The sequence below is a fragment of the Esox lucius genome, chromosome 16 (assembly GCF_011004845.1).
Source record: "Esox lucius isolate fEsoLuc1 chromosome 16, fEsoLuc1.pri, whole genome shotgun sequence".
NCBI lineage: Eukaryota > Metazoa > Chordata > Actinopteri > Esociformes > Esocidae > Esox > Esox lucius.
In genome coordinates this window covers 24,983,658-25,001,669 of record NC_047584.1, presented here as the reverse complement: position 1 = coordinate 25,001,669, position 18,012 = coordinate 24,983,658, and the positions used below count along the sequence as shown (strand labels likewise).

At 41.4% G+C, this 18,012-nt stretch overlaps 1 protein-coding gene across 2 annotated transcripts; it reads right to left on the bottom strand.

Moving 5' to 3' along the window:
* Positions 1 to 3,338: 3,338 nt before the first annotated feature.
* On the bottom strand, positions 3,339 to 16,707 carry marco (macrophage receptor with collagenous structure). 2 transcript variants are annotated; one of them, XM_010880220.3, is made up of 14 exons: positions 16,444 to 16,707; positions 15,755 to 15,856; positions 15,453 to 15,529; positions 13,376 to 13,586; positions 12,971 to 13,024; positions 11,830 to 11,910; positions 11,174 to 11,212; positions 8,127 to 8,195; positions 7,889 to 7,933; positions 7,568 to 7,657; positions 7,433 to 7,468; positions 7,276 to 7,347; positions 3,987 to 4,151; positions 3,339 to 3,717 (listed from the first exon to the last, which is right to left on the bottom strand). In XM_010880220.3, the coding sequence occupies exons 1-14, from the start codon at positions 16,559 to 16,561 to the stop codon at positions 3,587 to 3,589; spliced, it is 1,290 nt and encodes a 429-aa protein (XP_010878522.1). In that variant the 5' UTR covers positions 16,562 to 16,707; the 3' UTR covers positions 3,339 to 3,586. The 2 variants fall into 2 exon arrangements, with proteins under 2 accessions (XP_010878522.1, XP_010878523.1); XM_010880221.4 differs by having other exon boundaries at positions 13,376 to 13,583; positions 16,444 to 16,706.
* Positions 16,708 to 18,012: the final 1,305 nt, after the last annotated feature.

The window sequence follows — 18,012 nt, the reverse complement described above, 5'->3', positions numbered from 1 at the left end:
TCTTTTGGAATGCGTGGCACGGCGCATCCTGTCTGCATTTGAGGGGTCTTGGCAGAGCCTGTCTCAGGGCGCTGCTCTGACCCTGTCTTCTGTTCAAGACTCACGGCAGAGGAAAGAGAATGATCGATGATTTGTCGTCCGGACTACGGGGCGACGTGGCAGGAGCGCCCAGCTGGCCTCGACCCACGGACGCTGTCCTGTCACGGATGCACCAACAGCATACAGGTCGAGACCGGTCACACCTCGGCACAGCCCTCTCTGACAGCCGGAGGCAATTTTTCTACAGGTGAGGAAAACTTCTGCAGTTTGGTAAGCAAGGGGTTACAGTTAATGTCACGTTCATAACTGTGGTGGTGTCAAACTGATTGCTGACACACTTTACTTGCAAGTCTGCTTTTTCAGTAGAAACAGAGTTGTGTGTTTCGAATAACATGCTTTAAATTGAAATCAAAAATCTTCAAAAATCATTATAAACCTAAGCTCTCTGTTAATGTTTGCCTTACTATCAGGTTCACAAAGAAACTCCCAGCATGCTCAGTGAGAATACTGGATCAATTGGCGGTCTAAAGGGCATGAAACTATATTCATAAAGGCCACTAAGGGAGAAAGGAGTAATGCTAAAGATTTGTGGTTGAAAAGTTCAGGGCTGAAAAATGCAGTCTGACAAATTGAATGATGACCAGAGCGCTTCAACCACTTAATGGAAGAAAAACAAAAAAACACACACCAGACCTTGGCTGGAGAGCAGCCCGCGATGGGGAAAAACACTGACACGCCATAATAAACAAGGTCAAAAGCAGTCAGGAGAGGTTACCTAAAGACAATACAGTAATACTCTTTTATATTCACGGCTGTTTAGGCAGTCAGTCACGCCAAGTTAGTCCAAAGGAAGAAGGTCTTAACCCTGGACAGGAATGTCTGCTGTTGAATAGTGTGTCTCATGAAGAACAGCATCACCCTGGGCATTGTTGTTAAACTAGGTGTATTCACACAAACCATACTTTTGAAGTCAGTGCCTCTTCACTTTCTCCTCATTTTGTTATTATAAACTTTCTCCACATTTTATGTCAGACTTAATGTGTAATTGATTAAAAACATCTCCATTCATCTACACACTATAAACCATAATGACAAAGCGGAAAAAAGGGTTTTGGAAATTTGTGACAATTTATTGAAAAAAAAACTGAAGTAGCTAACAGAAAGATGAATTCAGACATTTCATTCAAAACTCTGTAGAAGCACTTTTGGCAGGAATCACAGCTTCAAGTCTTCTTGTGAACGATTCTACCAGCTTCGCACAATGGGATCTAGGCAGTTTCTCCCATTATTCCTTATAGATCCGCTCAAGGTCTGATATTCTCTGTAAAGCATGGGACGTTTTATAAATAGGTGTGTCAATTTCTTAATCACGTCCAATCAATTGAATTTGCCAAAGGTGCTCTCCAATAAAGTTCGAGAGATATCTCAAGGATGATCAAAAGACACAGGATAGATCTGAGCTCAATTTGTTGTGTGTTGGCAAAGGGGTCTGAATGATTATTTCAGTTTAAAACCTTCACAAAATGTTCACAAATTTCTAAAAAACTTGTTACCCTTGGTCATTAAGGGATATTGGGCGTAGATTGATGGCAAAAACATGCAATCAATTATTACTTCAGCATATAACCCAGCAAAACCTGCAGGATGTCGAGAGGTCTGAAAACCTTCCAAAGGCACTGTTGAACACAAATACCAGGCTCTTGGTACTGCCACTGCTTTGCAGTACAGCTGTGAGTTGATGTTGAGTTTAAAATGTTGCTTACCAATTGAGATTGGGGTCCTTGTATCACGACGCAAAAAACAGTATTATAAATGGTTTGGAAATATCATTAAAATAATATCAAAATCAAATTTTGGACCACACTGAGCCTTTAAACAATTATTTAGAGATTATAAAAGCAAATGACAAGCGCTGACTTGTTGTGCCTTCACGGTGTCTGGCTCCTGGGTGGCTAGTTGATCAGGTATTGACTAGATCCTCTAGAAGAGTAGCTAAATCTACAGGAGGAGGCGGCACTGTTATTAAGAGTCATTATTTAATTCAAACCCTTCTTATGGGGGACTATAGATGTTTGTGTTTCTGCATATTTCTCTTAACCTTTAGGAATCCATATACAGTCGGCTCTGATGATGATATGCAGAAATGGGTCGTGAATACCAGTCTCAGCGTATATCTCTGACTGCTCAGACGTGTGGAGGACCAGGAGGCCAGCCTCATTAGCCATTCTGTCTCTACCCGCCCCCACTCCTCCATCCATCCCTCTCTCCTGCCCTCCCTCCCTGCTATCATTTATTTATCTGCGTTAGCCCTCAATTACACTTGGTGGTCTGGGGGTCAGGGAGTGGGCCGGGGCGACCCCGGGTTCGACTGGCTAATGAACGAGGGAGAGACCCCCTCATGTTTATTTCCCAGCTTCACCGAGACCAGGGGTCCCTGGAGAGAGGGAGACGAGGCTGCTGAATGATAATCAGCACATTGTGTTTTAATATGCCCGGTCTACTCCGCCAGCATATAGATGGAGAGAGATGGAAGGATGATGGGAGAAGAGTGCCACTTATTGGGATGGATGATGGAGGTGTCTATGGAGGTGACTCAGGCTCTTGTCCCCTAAAGGGAACTTGTCAAAGACGGATGGGCCGTGACTCAAGCTCTCTGTCGCTCCCCTGGAAGCAGGCGGCAGTTTGTGTCCTAAGTGAATAGCGCCTCGTTCTACAACACAGACCCATCCGTTTTCAGGTTTTCGTTTAACTTGTGAGCAAATTCATTGAAGTAAATGCTTGGTGAAAAGCCCGCTTTTAGAGGTTACCATTATGTTGAATCATACCCAAATAGTGTTGTTGAATTCACCTATACTAACAGCTGTGGCCAGAGCTTTAAATAGGCGAATAAGCGGCCTGAAGAAGGATTAACTAGCCTATCAGCATCTTACATTCATATTTGGTTATTATTATAAAACAAAAGCTTACAAAGCTGCATGACACCACTGGTCCCTTATTCTTTAATACATTTCTTCAAATAAACTCCAGTTATTTCCATCCACTGTCCTCATGGTTTGTAGTTGAACATGCTTGATCAGCAGCGTTGTGAAGCAGTGTTCCGCTCAGTACAGTGGGCCACTCAAGAGGCATTTTCATTCAGACTGACTTTTGACTTATTGGTGTGTGTTTGAGGCCAGGGGTTTCTAAGCTGGTTTATGAAATGCCATGGGTCCTGTATACACTCCTTAGTACCTGCACAATTACAGGTCGGCCTGAGCGACGTTGGTTAGACAACAAGCTTGTATCAATAACGGGCACAATTCAAATCAAAGCAGAATTGCAGTTTTTATTCAGTATGTTTTCATCCCAAAGTCAACTTCCCTCAGAGGTGGGTCTTGAGTCCAGCCTAAAACCCTACTCCAACTATTACAGGGGTGACATACTTTCACTGTACACAATCACAAGTGTGTGGGTGTGTCTCCCATAGCTATGATCTGTAGCATGTTAATATACAGTATGTGTGTCTAAAACTGAAAGGTTACTCTCCTCCTGGGGTCACATGCCAGGGTCACACACACAGCACCCCTGCGTCCTCGCTGTGTTGACAGTTGTTTGTTCCCATACCGTTGTGCTTGCAGTCAAAAATAGACTTCTCTGTGCCCGTGCAGAGCAGGTCATCGAACCAGATCCTACCAGCTCCTGAAAGAAATAAAACACACAGCATATTCCATGCGATTGAACAATGCACAGTGAGCGCAGCGAAACAAAAACTCAACCAGGGGATCTCCCCAGCAACCAGGGGGGGGACCTAAGGACATCCAGGGGGGGCAATGGCAAAAGCTCCGTGGCGTTCTGGGAATGAACTAATAAGTACTTTGTGTCGCAGAATCTGGCCATCCATTCTGAGAGCTGTCAGAGTAAAGCCCGTGGAAGAACGAGTGCATCGATAAGGCAGAGCCCTGACTCACCGGGAGGGGCAGTGAAGACTGAAGAGGCTCTTTGGTACCCCAGCATCTTGCAGATCACCGTCCCATCCACTGCGTCAAAGTTGTCGTCACACACTGTACCCCACTCCCCCGACCAGAACACCTCCACTCGCCCACGACTCCCCCCGCCGGAGATGCGTACGTTCACTGTCACCGCAAAGATATTTGAAAATAACTTATGCATGCACATGTTCAATGAATTGTGCTGTATTCCAGGCTGTGGCCCAATGAATATTCACATTCATATTTAGTTAGACGCATATGTATCCTATTTGCATATATATTTACGTCAGAGAATGCACGTATAGCGCAAATCTGTCTTAGAAGAGGAATATTAGGCTATTGGGAGTGTTTGTGGTTGCCAAAGTGTATCAGCTCTTAATTGGGCCTACTGTCAATAAGGGTCAGAGAATCAACTCTAACTGTAGAGCCTAATAGAAACTCCATACCGTGTTTTAAAGTTTGCAATATTGTCATGATACTTTCAATTATCAAAATATAAATAAAATACACTCACCGGCTACTTCATTGGGTATGCCTTTTCAGCTGCTCGTTAACACAAATATCTAATCAGCCAATCGAGTGGCAGCAACTCAATGCATTTAGGCATCTGCTGAAGTTCAAACCAAGCATCAGAATGGGGAAGAAAGATGATTTAAATGACTTTCAGCGTGGCATGATTGTTGGTGCCAGGCGGGCTGGTCTGAGTATTTCACAAAGTGCTGATCCACTGGGATTTTCTCGCACAACCATCTCTAGTGTTCACAGAGAATGCTCAGAAAAAGGGAAAATATCCAGTGAGCGGCAGTTCTCTGGGCAAAAATGTCTTGTTGATGGCAGAAGTCAGAGGAAATGACTGGTTCAAGCTGACAGAAAGGCAACAGTAACTCAAATAACCATTCGTTACAACCAAGGCATGCAGAAGTGCACAGTTAATATGATGTCATTGTACTATGGAATAAGAACATTTCTACCACACATCTCTGAACACACAACATGTTGAACCTTGAAGCAGATGGGCTACAGCAACAAAAGACCACACTGGGTGACACTCTTGTCAGCTAAGAACAGGAAACTGAGGCTGCAATTTGCGCAGGCACACCAAAATTGGACAATGGAAGATTGGAAAAACATTGCCTGGTTTGATGAGTCTCAATTTCTGCTGCGACATTCAGATGGTATGGTCAAAATTTGATGTAAACAACATGAAAGCATGGATCCATCCTGCCTTGTATCAATGGTTTAGGCTGGTGGTGGTGGTGGTGTAGGGGAAATTGTCTAAATGCAACAGCCTACCAGAGTATTGTTGCAGACCATGTCCATTCCTTTATGACCACAGTGTACCATCCTCTAATGGCTACTTCCAGCAGGATAACGCACCATGTCACAAAGCTCACATCATCCCAAACTGGTTCCATGAACATGACAATTAGTTCACTGCACTCAGATGGCTTCCACAGTCACCAGATCTAAATCCTAGAGCACCTTTGGGATGTGGTGGAATGGAAGATTGGCATCATGGATGTGGTGGAATGGAAGTTTTGCATCATGGATGTGATGGAATGGAAGACTGGCATCATGGATGTGATGGAATGGAAGATTGGCATCATGGATGTGGTGGAATGGAAGTTTTGCATCATGGATGTGGTGGAATGGAAGACTGGCATCATGGATGTGATGGAATGGAAGATTGGCATCATGGATGTGGTGGAATGGAAGTTTTGCATCATGGATGTGGTGGAATGGAAGACTGGCATCATGAATGTGGTGGAATGGAAGTTTTGCATCATGGATGTGATGGAATGGAAGATTGGCATCATGGATGTGCAGCCAACAAATCTGCAGCAACTTGTGATGCTATAATGTCAATATGGACCAGAATCTCTGAGGATTGTTTCCAGAAACTTGTTGAATCTATGCCAGGAAGAATTAAGGCAGTTCTGAAGGCAAATGGGGGTCCAACCCGGTACTAGCAAGGTGTACCTAATGAAGTGGCCGGTGAGTGTATTTCTGATTGTGATGAAAACTACGCAAAAATATGACTGCACTATTTTGTTTTGGTTAAAATGAATTGACAAATATAGGTTTGAAGAGAGGAGGAGAACAGGTTGCAAACTAGGCTAGATTTGATTTACGTAGGCTGCTGTCTGGGATTCCACCCATATCACTGTTAGAATGTATAGGTTATGATTAGGATTCACCAGTTAGAATGTATATGATTAGGATTCACCAGTTAGAATGTAAAGGTTATGATTAGGATTCACCAGTTAGAATGTATAGGTTATGATTAGGATTCACCAGTTAGAATGTATAGGTTATGATTAGGATTCACCAGTTAGAATGTATAGTTTATTATTAGGATTCACCAGTTAGAATGTATAGGTTATGATTATGATTCACCAGTTAGAATGTATAGGTTATGATTAGGATTCACCAGTTAGAATGTATAGGTTATGATTAGGATTCACCAGTTAGAATGTATAGGTTATGATTAGGATTCACCAGTTAGAATGTATAGGTTATGATTAGGATTCACCAGTTAGAATATATAGGTTATGATTAGGATTCACCAGTTAGAATGTATAGGTTATGATTAGGATTCACCAGTTAGAATGTATAGGTTATGATTAGGATTCACCAGTTAGAATGTATAGGTTATGATTAGGATTCACCAGTTAGAATGTATAGGTTATGATTTGGATTCACCAGTTAGAATGTATAGGTTATGATTAGGATTCACCAGTTAGAATGTATAGGTTATGATTAGGATTCACCAGTTAGAATGTATAGGTTTTGATTAGGATTCACCAGTTAGAATGTATAGGTTATGATTAGGATTCACCAGTTAGAATGTATAGGTTATGATTAGGATTCACCAGTTAGAATGTATAGGTTATGATTAGGATTCACCAGTTAGAATGTATAGGTTATGATTAGGATTCACCAGTTAGAATGTTGACAGTAGCAACAGATGGGGTAAGATTGAAATAATAATTTAATAGTTTGGACAGAAATCTCCTCTTTCACCCCATAACTTTGACATACCCTAGCTGTGCCCACTGCCCATGTTTGTCTTGTGTGACATAACTGTGTAAGCTGTACAGTAGTGTGAAATGGAAATAGGGTCACAATATAGATCAGCCAGTATTCCAATATGATGCCTTTTTCAAGGGGAGGCTGACAGATCTTTTGCTAGATGTTTGTCCCTGGCATTTCAAAACTCTTCGGCCTACTGCCTCGTCACACCAAACACACAGCCTGACACGCTTACCTGGTTTCTGGGCCTCACCCTTCTCACCACGAGGACCTTGTTCTCCAGGATTTCCCTTCAACCCTGGAACACCTAGGACATAGAGATGCTGAAATCAAACAGGCCGTCACACACACACACACACACACACACACACACCGTACATAAACACACTAACCTGGCTGTCCCTTTTCTCCAGCCGGTCCTCTGGGTCCTACGGGAAGACAGTAGAAATAAATGTCAGCGCAGGAAACCAGAGTTGGACAGACGTGGTGATCAGCGTACACATGTTCTGATGCAGAGAGAAACCCACCTGTTGCTCCTATGGGTCCACGCATTCCCACTGCGCCGGAGTCCCCCTTCAAACCTGGGGACCCCTTTTCACCAACCCGACCCTCTGGTCCTGGGAAATTCACAGGGCTCTTTGTTATGCTCACTCTACTGCTACATACAGTATAAATGAAAACGCACAGACGTATACATGCACTGAAACACGCACACACACACACACACACACACATGCACGCACTTGCGCACACACACACACACACACACACACTTCCACACGTAAAACACAAATTAAAAAAAATGGCCTGTCTTTGGAATAACTTCAAGCGTGTCAAAAAAGATTTACCAGTGTTCCCTTTGTCCCCCTTCAGGCCTGCTATCCCAGGTGCCCCTGGGAAGAGTTTGAGAGGTAAAGGTTAGGGGTCATTAATGATAATACATTTGAAAGACCAGGCCCAGATTATTGTTGGGGACTGAAAATTGGTTGTTTACACATGAGCCCTTCATATGTGCAGACAAAGTATAAAGGTCTAGAAAGCAAAGGTCCTTGGTTAGGTTAGAAGTCCACAACCATGCAGACTTACCAATGTATCCCCTATCCCCCTTGGGTCCCTGTGGTCCTGGTAGGCCAGGTGGTCCTGAGCAGTTAACGGCTGCACCGTGGGTACAACACAGGATCAGAGACACTCTATGCAGCCATTACACAGACACGCTTCACGCGACCGTCCAGAGAATCACAATGTACAGACACAAAACCACGGCTTCCTCCGGTAACATAATGCGTAAAAGGTTATAGTTTAAGTTAGGGTTCTACAGATTGAAATGTAGAAGAAGTAGTAAATGGGTTGTTCAGCATTTCTTATTTCAATGCTGAGGAACATAAATAAACACATTTCACAATACTGATCATCTGATAGTCTATCAATATTGTGGGTCAAACAGGAATCGAAACAGAGAAGGTTGAAATGTGGAAGTGTACAAAATTATACTGGCTCATTTGAGCAAGTCATGTTTTTTTTTTTTTAAAACTATGTTTTTCGCTGGTGAGACAGGTCATTATGCTCTGGGATAAAAATAAATTATGTGTTTCTATGGTAGGCAACCCTGGAGGCAACCCTGGAGGCAACCACATAGCCTGTTGAACCACTCCGAGCAATTTCCTTATTTTCTTTACTGTGTCCATCTTGCACTATGAGGCATGCTGCGCCGCAGAACCATTTAAGTTACGAAACAGTCAGTTATGTATTCTGTACGGAGTCAATGGGAAAAAGCAGTAACTGTCTGTGACTTTCGCCACCAGAGCAACATGTGAATTCATTCAGAGTGACTGTTAAATGTTGTGTTTCAATTTGCCACAGCAGTGAGACACAGAAAAATAGATGTTAGTTTAGTTGAAATTGCAAAAGGGAAATGACTAATAGGCAATAATGATTATAATATAAAATGCTATTTTTGATGCTATTAACCAAAATAGGTTGATTTAGTCCACAGTCACCGTCCCGTTCCTACTTATAATTGGGCGTGAGGGAACATTTCCTGATGTTTTTCATACATACATGTATTGTAAAGTAAGCTGTGCAATGTTTTTTCTCTGATATATTGTTGAATATGCAAAATCAAATGCAACGCCAAGATTCTCTAGAATTGCTGTCAATTAACTTGATTAGATTTTCTCTCTGTTGACAAGACTGGATTTAGATTTTCTTTCCTAGGGCCCAAGACGTAGATTAGGAAGAACTAAACCTTCTTCTGAAGTCTTAGGGAAATGTATTATTTTCTTCTAATTTTTCTTATTGGGAAAATACACTTTTAGAGTGGCCTTTTATTGTGGCCAGCCTAAGGCACACCTGTGCAATAATCATGCTGTCTAATCAGCATCTTGATATGCCATGCCTGTGAGGTGGATGGATTATCTCGGCAAAGGAGAAGTGCTCACTAACACAGATTTAGACAGATTTGTGACCAATATTTGAGAGAAATAGGCCTTTTGTGTAAATAGAGAAAGTCTTAGATCTTTGAGTTCAGCTCATGGTAAATGGGGGCAAAAACAAGTGTTGCGTTTATAATTTTGTTCAGTGTACATTTTAAGATACATATTGGTAGAATACCTAATGTCAACGCTAGGAACACTTTTATTCTTAATCACACAAGACATATCTAAAGCAGGAGCCCAAGAATTTGACATTTACCTCAAACAATAACGTTGCTTTAGAGTGTGCTACAAGACCTGGTGGCCTGGTGTTTAGTTGTGAGGCAGAGGAAGGCGGCACCACATTCAGGAAATATCAGAGGTGACAGAGAGCGGGTTAAAGCAGGGACAGTGTTTAGCACAGTGTCTTGCAAACTTGGGATTGGAATGATGTGAGTTTCCTTGAGAAATTCTTTGGCTGTTTTCACCTAACAGAACATACAAAATAATGTGGAATCTTCTCATGGTCGATTGTACCTATGGCCTACTTTAAAATGGCATCCTAATACAAACAATAGTTCTAAAATGCTAAGATGTTTGTTTCTTTATGCCGGGGTTGGTCTAATCTATTTGCCTCCTTGAGTATTTGGTTAGCCATCATTCATGTGTTTACATAATGAATGTGAATTAATGTCATAATATGATTATTTGTGTGCTTCACTGATATTTGTATGTGCAGTGTTTTATCAGTTATGACTAGGAATACATATGCAGCTCCGGAAACAAATGAAGAGACCACTGCACCTTTTTCTTTCCTTTCCAAAAAAGTCGAAAAGGAACGTTTTGAGCGAGGAACGGAAGCGTTCAATTTGCAGTGGTCTGTTCATTTTTACTCTTCTATTCCTCACTCAAAACTTTACTTCTCGACTTTTCTGGAAAGGAAAGAAAATACTGTATGTATTGATGGATTCATGCAAGTCATGACATCTGACTGAAGACAGTGATGAAATCAGTATGTGAATCTTTTCTCAAACCCCCACTGGAATTGTATTGTCAGGAGGAAATGTGTTTGTAGTTTGAATAACATGAACAAGCCTACAGCAGCAAGTTGACATTGTATACACACTGTATAAATTGTATACAAAAGCAAGTGTACACAAGCATTAACGTCTCTCCATGAAAGCTTTTGAAGAGTCTGGTATTTTCTGCAACCCAAAACCAAGTTCAGGAAACCAAGTATGAATCAAGAATCATCTTTTATTTGGGATTGTGCGGGATATCAAGTGTACAGCGTCCATTTGTTCTGTGACTGATTGGGTGGGGGGGGGAGAGATAATGAAAACGGGGCAATCTTCTCCTGGCACTGAATCACCCGGCTCCACCTGCAGAACTGGCCCCCTGTGACACCGTTAATAATTAACCCAGCCTCTGACTGTCTCCTAGACTAAAAGAGCTCCCTAATAATTCAAACCAAATGATGTTGAAATAGTCCCAGTCTGTCCACTTGTGTGCAGAGAGATGTGAGTGTGGAGTGCTAAGTGATGTTCGCTCCCCAAAATGTCTCCGCGGCTGTCACTGTAGGACACCTACTTTTTCATACCCATGTGGAATGTTTTGTGGAAAGGGTTCTACGTGAGTGTAACACAGGTGAATTGTCATGATAATTATAAACCACCACTCAAACAAGGTTAATCCTAGGCTGTGTGGGATTATTGGATTTACCTGGTATTTCTTCTGATCTTCCAGGTGCTCCATCTTCTCCTGAAACATGAACGTGTTGTGTTCAGTGTGGTTAGAGTATTAGTGGTGGAAAAACAAGAGAACTCTTTGTGAGCTTCTGTTGTTATGACATCAAAGATATATCAACATTTCTCATGTGCAATTCTTTATATTAAGTTTAAGGCATATGGTTTAGGCTGGGATTAATTGAAAACCACCAGAGCAAAGGTTTACACATATTTTATCTTGACTATACAGCTCTGAAAAAAATTAAGAGACCACTGCAGCTTTTTCTTTCCTTTCCAAAAAAGTTGAAAAGGAAGGTTTTGAGAAAGGAACAGAAGTGTTCAATTTGCAGTGGCCTCTTAATTTTAACACTTCTGTTCCTCACTCAAAACCTTCCTTTTGAACTTTTTTCCTTTTGAACTTTTTTGGAAAGGAAAGAAAAAGCTGCAGTGGTCTCTTAATTTTTTTCCAGAGCTGTATATTTAACCCATGCCTCCACACTGAAATATGACAGGTAAATCTGGTAGTACTGTAGCTATTACCCAAAACCAGTCTTTGATTTATTTGACCACTGGCTACAGAGTAAATATAGGAGTTTGATTGAATCAAGCTGTCATAGTCTTAAGTTGTTTAGTAAGAGTTAGGTGAGTCACCTTTGGGCCCTGGTTCTCCTGGTTCTCCCTTGGCTCCAGGCAGGCCATCAACTCCAGTGTCTCCTTTTTGTCCTGTTTCACCTGCAACACACAGTAGACACCACTCTATATGCTGTTCACTTAATCATTCAGTGAATCACAATAAATCATTACACAGTACAACTGACTTGACAGAGAAAGGTCTGTATGAAACATCATTGACATTGAGTCTGAACAATGCCTAATTTCTCCTCTACGACTTTTGTTATGACAAACAAGACGATCGTAATGCCTTGAAAAGGGACAATTGTCTGTGCTACCTGACTGAAACAGGCTTCATTTCCAAGGCCTGCTAAACGGGGGTAGTTAGCGTCCATTGTATAGTTTGATAAAGGATGGCATTTGGTTAGGACGACCTATTGGAAAATGCCAGACTCAGACTCACAGGATAATCTGTTAGCCTGTGTGAAAGTCCATCTTTGATTGAGACTTCATTCGGGGTAAATGTCAATGCATTGACTATGCAGTGGGTTATTATGAAAAAGAGAGTCAGGCGCACTCCTCATCCTCCACATCTTCTACTCTTGACTGGAGATGACAGGTCATCAGTGGACAGATCATTACAGGACCGACAAGGTGTTGAAAGCTAATTGCCTGACTTCTCACACTTCTTGGTCCGGTCAGTAGCTATACACCCGGGGTATTCAAATCTGGCACTTTCATTGCAACCCCCTAATCAGGGACTTATTTAAACTTGGGACACCAGATGGGTGCAGTTAATGATGAGGTAGAACAGAAAACCAACGGGATACATCTCTCATAGTATACGAGTTGAATACCCCTGCCATGCACCATGCCATGTAGTGTACAGTAATGCAACATTATGAAAACTGTAAATTGGCTTTTGATATTCTGGTTTTGTTTGGAGATTATTGATTTACTCATTGCGTTGTTTTTTACAACACTTTCTCCTTTGGACGTTACCTTAACGTCTGCACTGCAAAAAGGCAGTGTGACAACAGAAGATTCTAGTTTGAGTAGTCAGGGAAGAAAGCTTATGCTACATACAGAATTGCCACTCCTATTTACTGGCTCTGAGCTATTGCAGTGACACAGTAATGCCACTACAATGGAGCATTGTTAGCACTGTAGGTAAACTCACCTGTGTCTCCCTTTTCCCCTCGTGCACCAGGTTCCCCCTTCATACCAGATGGACCTAGGGAAACCGTCAAAAATCGTCAAAAAACATTTGAATTACAAGCTTTTGGACTAAGGAGATTTGTTGTATTTCATTATCTTCTGTGGTTGTTGCACTTAGGACGAAAAAACTTAACAATGGGTCCCTGAGGGCCTGGTTTAGAACAAAACTGCATTTTGAGCATAACGATGCTTTTGTTTCCTAATGTATACTTTGTAAAGTATACATTAGGGAAAAAAGGTCATGCTAATCTCATACAACCCCGGGCAGATTGCACTGCAACTCACTACATCCACATGTGCTCAAATCTCAAATGGAATGTAATATCTGTTATAACCTGGAAGTCGTGCCATGTCTAAATGTAGCTACCTTCAAGCAAACTGATTGCGTTCACTTTCTCTTGAAGCACAGTATTGCTGATGTTGATCACACCCAGGTCCATCTTCAGTTGATCTAGCTGTCCATCCTCCCCACAGAGGCTATTGACCTGGACCTGTAAACTCTGCAGCTCTCCTCTGATAGCGGAAGTCTCCAGGCTGTTGTTTTTTGCAAGGACATGTAGCTCCTCCTCTTGGACCTTCTCCAAGAGAACATGGTTTTATTTACTATTAGGTGGCTAGACTATTGCAAATAGACATTAGCATATAACATTACTAGCATCCTTTCTAATCCCCTGTAAAAAAAAATATATATATATATTTCCACTTCGTCCTGGAAACCCACCACCCATATCAACCTTTCCCTGTTTTCTCCTGTTTTATTTTTTCCTTATCCCTGTAAAGGTTTTCCGTTTTCCCACTCAACTGGAGAGAACCAACCATGTCTGAAGCCATCCATAAATCACAGGTGTCAGTTCCTTTCATACTCTCCAGTGTCCACAAAACAGCAAATCCTTTGTGTATTGCGTCCATTCACAATACATACCACTGCTCTACTGCAGTGTCTGACAAAGATTTTGAACCTCACTTTCTGTATCATATCTGCTCATTGTAAGTTTCTGTTTGTTTTGGGTTTTCTTTTTCATGATTTTCTTCAGTTATGGTTCTAGCTTTGTATTTTGATCCAGTTTTGGGTATTTCTATGTTCTTCAGTTTCTGTTCTAGTTAATGGTATATCTATGCTTAGTTTGTGTTCTGATTTAGTTTATATCAATGCTCAAGTTAGCCACCCCCCCATTACCCATTTGTTTCACCTGTTTCTTTGCACACCTGTTCCCATCATCTCCCTGGTTTTATTCAGTTGAAGTTCTCTTCTACTTTGTGAGGTATTGTTGGTTCTCCGAGCACCTTACAAAGCCTTTTCTTCCAGTGATGTAGTTGATATTCCCATGTACTGACCAGTGTTTCTTGTTTTAGACCTTTTTGACCTAGATTCTAAATTTCACTTTTGTACCTTAGCCTTTCTCTGATTTTTGGAGTGTTTGGACCTTGTTTTGCCCTTTGAACATGTCTTCAAGTCTACCCTGTTATTACAGTCATTTCAATAAACATGCTGTACAATGCACAAGAAACCAGCTTCGGCGCCTGTGGTATTTCGTTACACCGATAATGCCCCCTGAATATCATATTTTCCAGTGTTTTTTTTCTCTTTACTGTCTTCCAACAGTACTGTCAGCAGGTCCAATACAACCAAGATGTTGTGATTTGTTAGCCCTTGCTGGCCATCACTCCAGCAATTTGCCACCGATAGACAGTACCAAAAGAGATGATCCAAGTTCCTTCAATGTTTCTGAAGTGTGTATGTAGAGGGGGGAGTGAACCCCCTGATTCATATTAACACTGTATGCACGGCTTAATTTGGTGCTGGCACAGGAACTAGCCATACCCATTCTATCACCTCTGTAAAACAATCTGTGACCTCACATGAATGGGTTGAATATCATATCAGAAAGTTACTTGATTGGTCAGACAACCCAGCTGGAATTCAAATAATTACTGTATGGTTATAAAAACGAGGCGGCGTCACTTATTATATTTATTGGTTCCTGTTCTTGGTGGTGATAACTTAAGTCTTCTCTCCCTTGTTCTTTCTCTTTCTTCACCCCTCACTCCTTCTCTCTGTCACTCTTTCCTTGTATAATATTCAGTCTTTATCAGTCTTCTGGTTTAGGGACATTTAGGTCATGCCTATTTTCTCTGCCAGCCTCCCCGATTCATGTTTAGACAAATGCTTTGTTCATTAAGTATTGTTATAAGAACTAGTATGGCCTTATTGTTTTCATCGATAAAATAAAGTTATTTGTATTATATGACTAGTCTCATAGTCCTTGTTATGACTCACACTGTTTTTTTGCATTACTCCTTTTTTTGTTGTTAGAGCAGATAATGACACAGGTTTGCGAATGGATTTCGCATAGTCCTTTTACGCGCACAGTAAAGTAAACGCTTATTTGAGAAATCGTCAATTCCAGTACATTTGTGCATTTACTGTATATATGCATTCTTACCAGTGGGATGTTGTTTTCAAACCACTGCTTCTGTGCCTTGGAGCCAGGAAAGAGATTTCTGGATTCCAATGAAAAGACTGGACGAGGGAGATATATATATACACACACACACACACACACATACACACACACACACACGCACAAAAAAAAAAAAAACACACACTTATAAGTCATACGTGTTAGATGTCATGGGAAAACTGTTTTTCATTTACCATATTAGACCAGCAAGCTTTTGAATGAACTTGAAGCAGTCAATGACAAACCACCCTGAACATGAAACAAGCCAACGTCTGTTAATGTACCTTTGTAAAGGACGAAGGCATTCACTGCAGTCAGAAAGATGAGGTAAACGATGATAACGTTCAGACATCCCTTTCCCGTTCTGGCCTTTGCTGGTTTCAAATCTGAGACATGTTGATAAGAACACGAACAACATTTAAAGTCATGTTCCAATCCACCCACACCAGGTACTGCAAGATTTTGTCCTGCAAGTTAATTGATCTATTTAGTGATTGCCTAAATCCTCCACGTCAGCTAAAGCAAAAACATGAAGTGCCTGCAGCAATCAAGGTCTACAGTAGAGTTGTTGACCTGTGACCAACTCCCTAGGCACACTTGCAGTTCTGAAATGATCTGAGACCTGGAGTCGTAAAATGGTCTGAGCCACTGCTTCTAGCCCACTACTCTTTCAGCAAAAATTGTCCTTTGTCTTTCCCCACTATCAAATAATTTATCAAAAATAACCCAGTAGATAACCAAACCAAGTGCATCTGCTAAACTACTACAATGTGAAATGTAAATGGCCTCTCTTCGTACCAGTGTAGTGTTAACTGGGTAAAGGTCATAGACTGAAATAAGAAATGCCCCTATGTCCCTTCTACCAGGAGTAGAATATGAGAAAAGTACCATTGAATCACCAGACCTTTAACACATTAAATACATACAAGGCAACATTTTGTCCATGTTGTTCCCATGTTCCACCCCTGCTTACCGCTACACTCAAGCGTGTGCAGGTCACTCCTGCTCAGTTCCAGGTCCATCCTGTACAGTGGGTTAATCTGGGTGAATGGGGTGCTGGGCTCCCTTCCTCTGTCTTCTCCTGTCTCCATGTTATTCCAAAATGACTGACAACCGCAACAATTTCCTACTCAAGACTCGCTTATCACAATGTATTTTCACAGGGGAAAACCTCACCTTTTTGACAGAACCCCTTACACTGCGAAACTCATCTGATTCAGGCAGATGTAGCAACAAAAAAAATGACAAGGATATTGTGTTACAGCAATATGTTGAAATCGGGAAGTGAAAAAGGGTACCCAACTCCACAATGACCCTGCCTCTGAAAAATGTACAGCACAAAATTTACAGATAGAAAAAAATACAGTATCAAACAGAATATCTGCTATTTCGCAATGTTTCAATTATCTGTTCATTAAAAAATTATCATTTGCTGTTTGGATATAAAGTTGTGCTCATAAGTTTGCATACCATGGCAGAAATTGTGACATTTTGGCATAGATTTTTGAAAATACGACTGATCATGCAAAAAAATAATTATTTAAGGATAGTGATCATATGAAGCCATTTATTATCACATAGTTGTTTGGCTCCTTTTTGAATGATAAAGATAACAGAAATCTCCCAAATGGCCCTGATCAAAAGTTTACATACCCTTGAATGTTTGGCCTGGTTACAGACACACAAGGTGACACACACAGGTGAAAATGACAATTAAAGGTGAATGTCACACACCTGTGGCTTTTAAAATTGTAAATTGCAATTAGTGTCTGTGTATAAAACGTCAATGAATGTGTCTATGTGGATGCACTGAGCAGGCTGGATACTGAGCCATGGGGAGCAGAAAATAGGTCAAAAGACCTGCGTAACAAGGTAATGGAACTTTATAAAGACGGAAAATGATATAAAAAGATATCCAAAGCCTTGCAAATGTCAGTCAGTACCGTTCTATCACTTATTAAGAAGTGGAAAAACTGCCAGAAGAATTGTTTGGGATACAAAGGAAGCCCCCCAGGTAACTTCAGGAGAAATACAGGTTGCTCTGGCAAAAGACAGTGTGGTTGTTTCAAGGAGCACAATACGATAATACTTGAACAAAAATTAGCTGCATGGTCGAGTTGCCAGAAAGAAGCCTTTCTGCGCCAATGCCACAATAAACCCTGGTTACAATATACCCAACAACACCTTGACACGCCTCACAGCTTCTGGCACACTGTAATTTGGAGTGACGAGACCAAAATAGAGCTTTATGGTCACAACCATAAGTGCTATATTTGGAGAGGTGGTGATCTCTGGGGAGATCTCAAATGTGCGGTTCATGCAAGATGACCAAAGACTTTGCATGACCTGGAGGTATTTTGCCAAGACAAATGGGCAGCTACATATATGACACATCGGCAACAACTAGGCTGGGAATACACACACACACACACACACACACACACACACACACAAACACACACACACACACAAACACACACACACACACACACAAACAAACACAGACTCTTAGATGTTTCACCTTGTCAGCTCAGAGATTCAA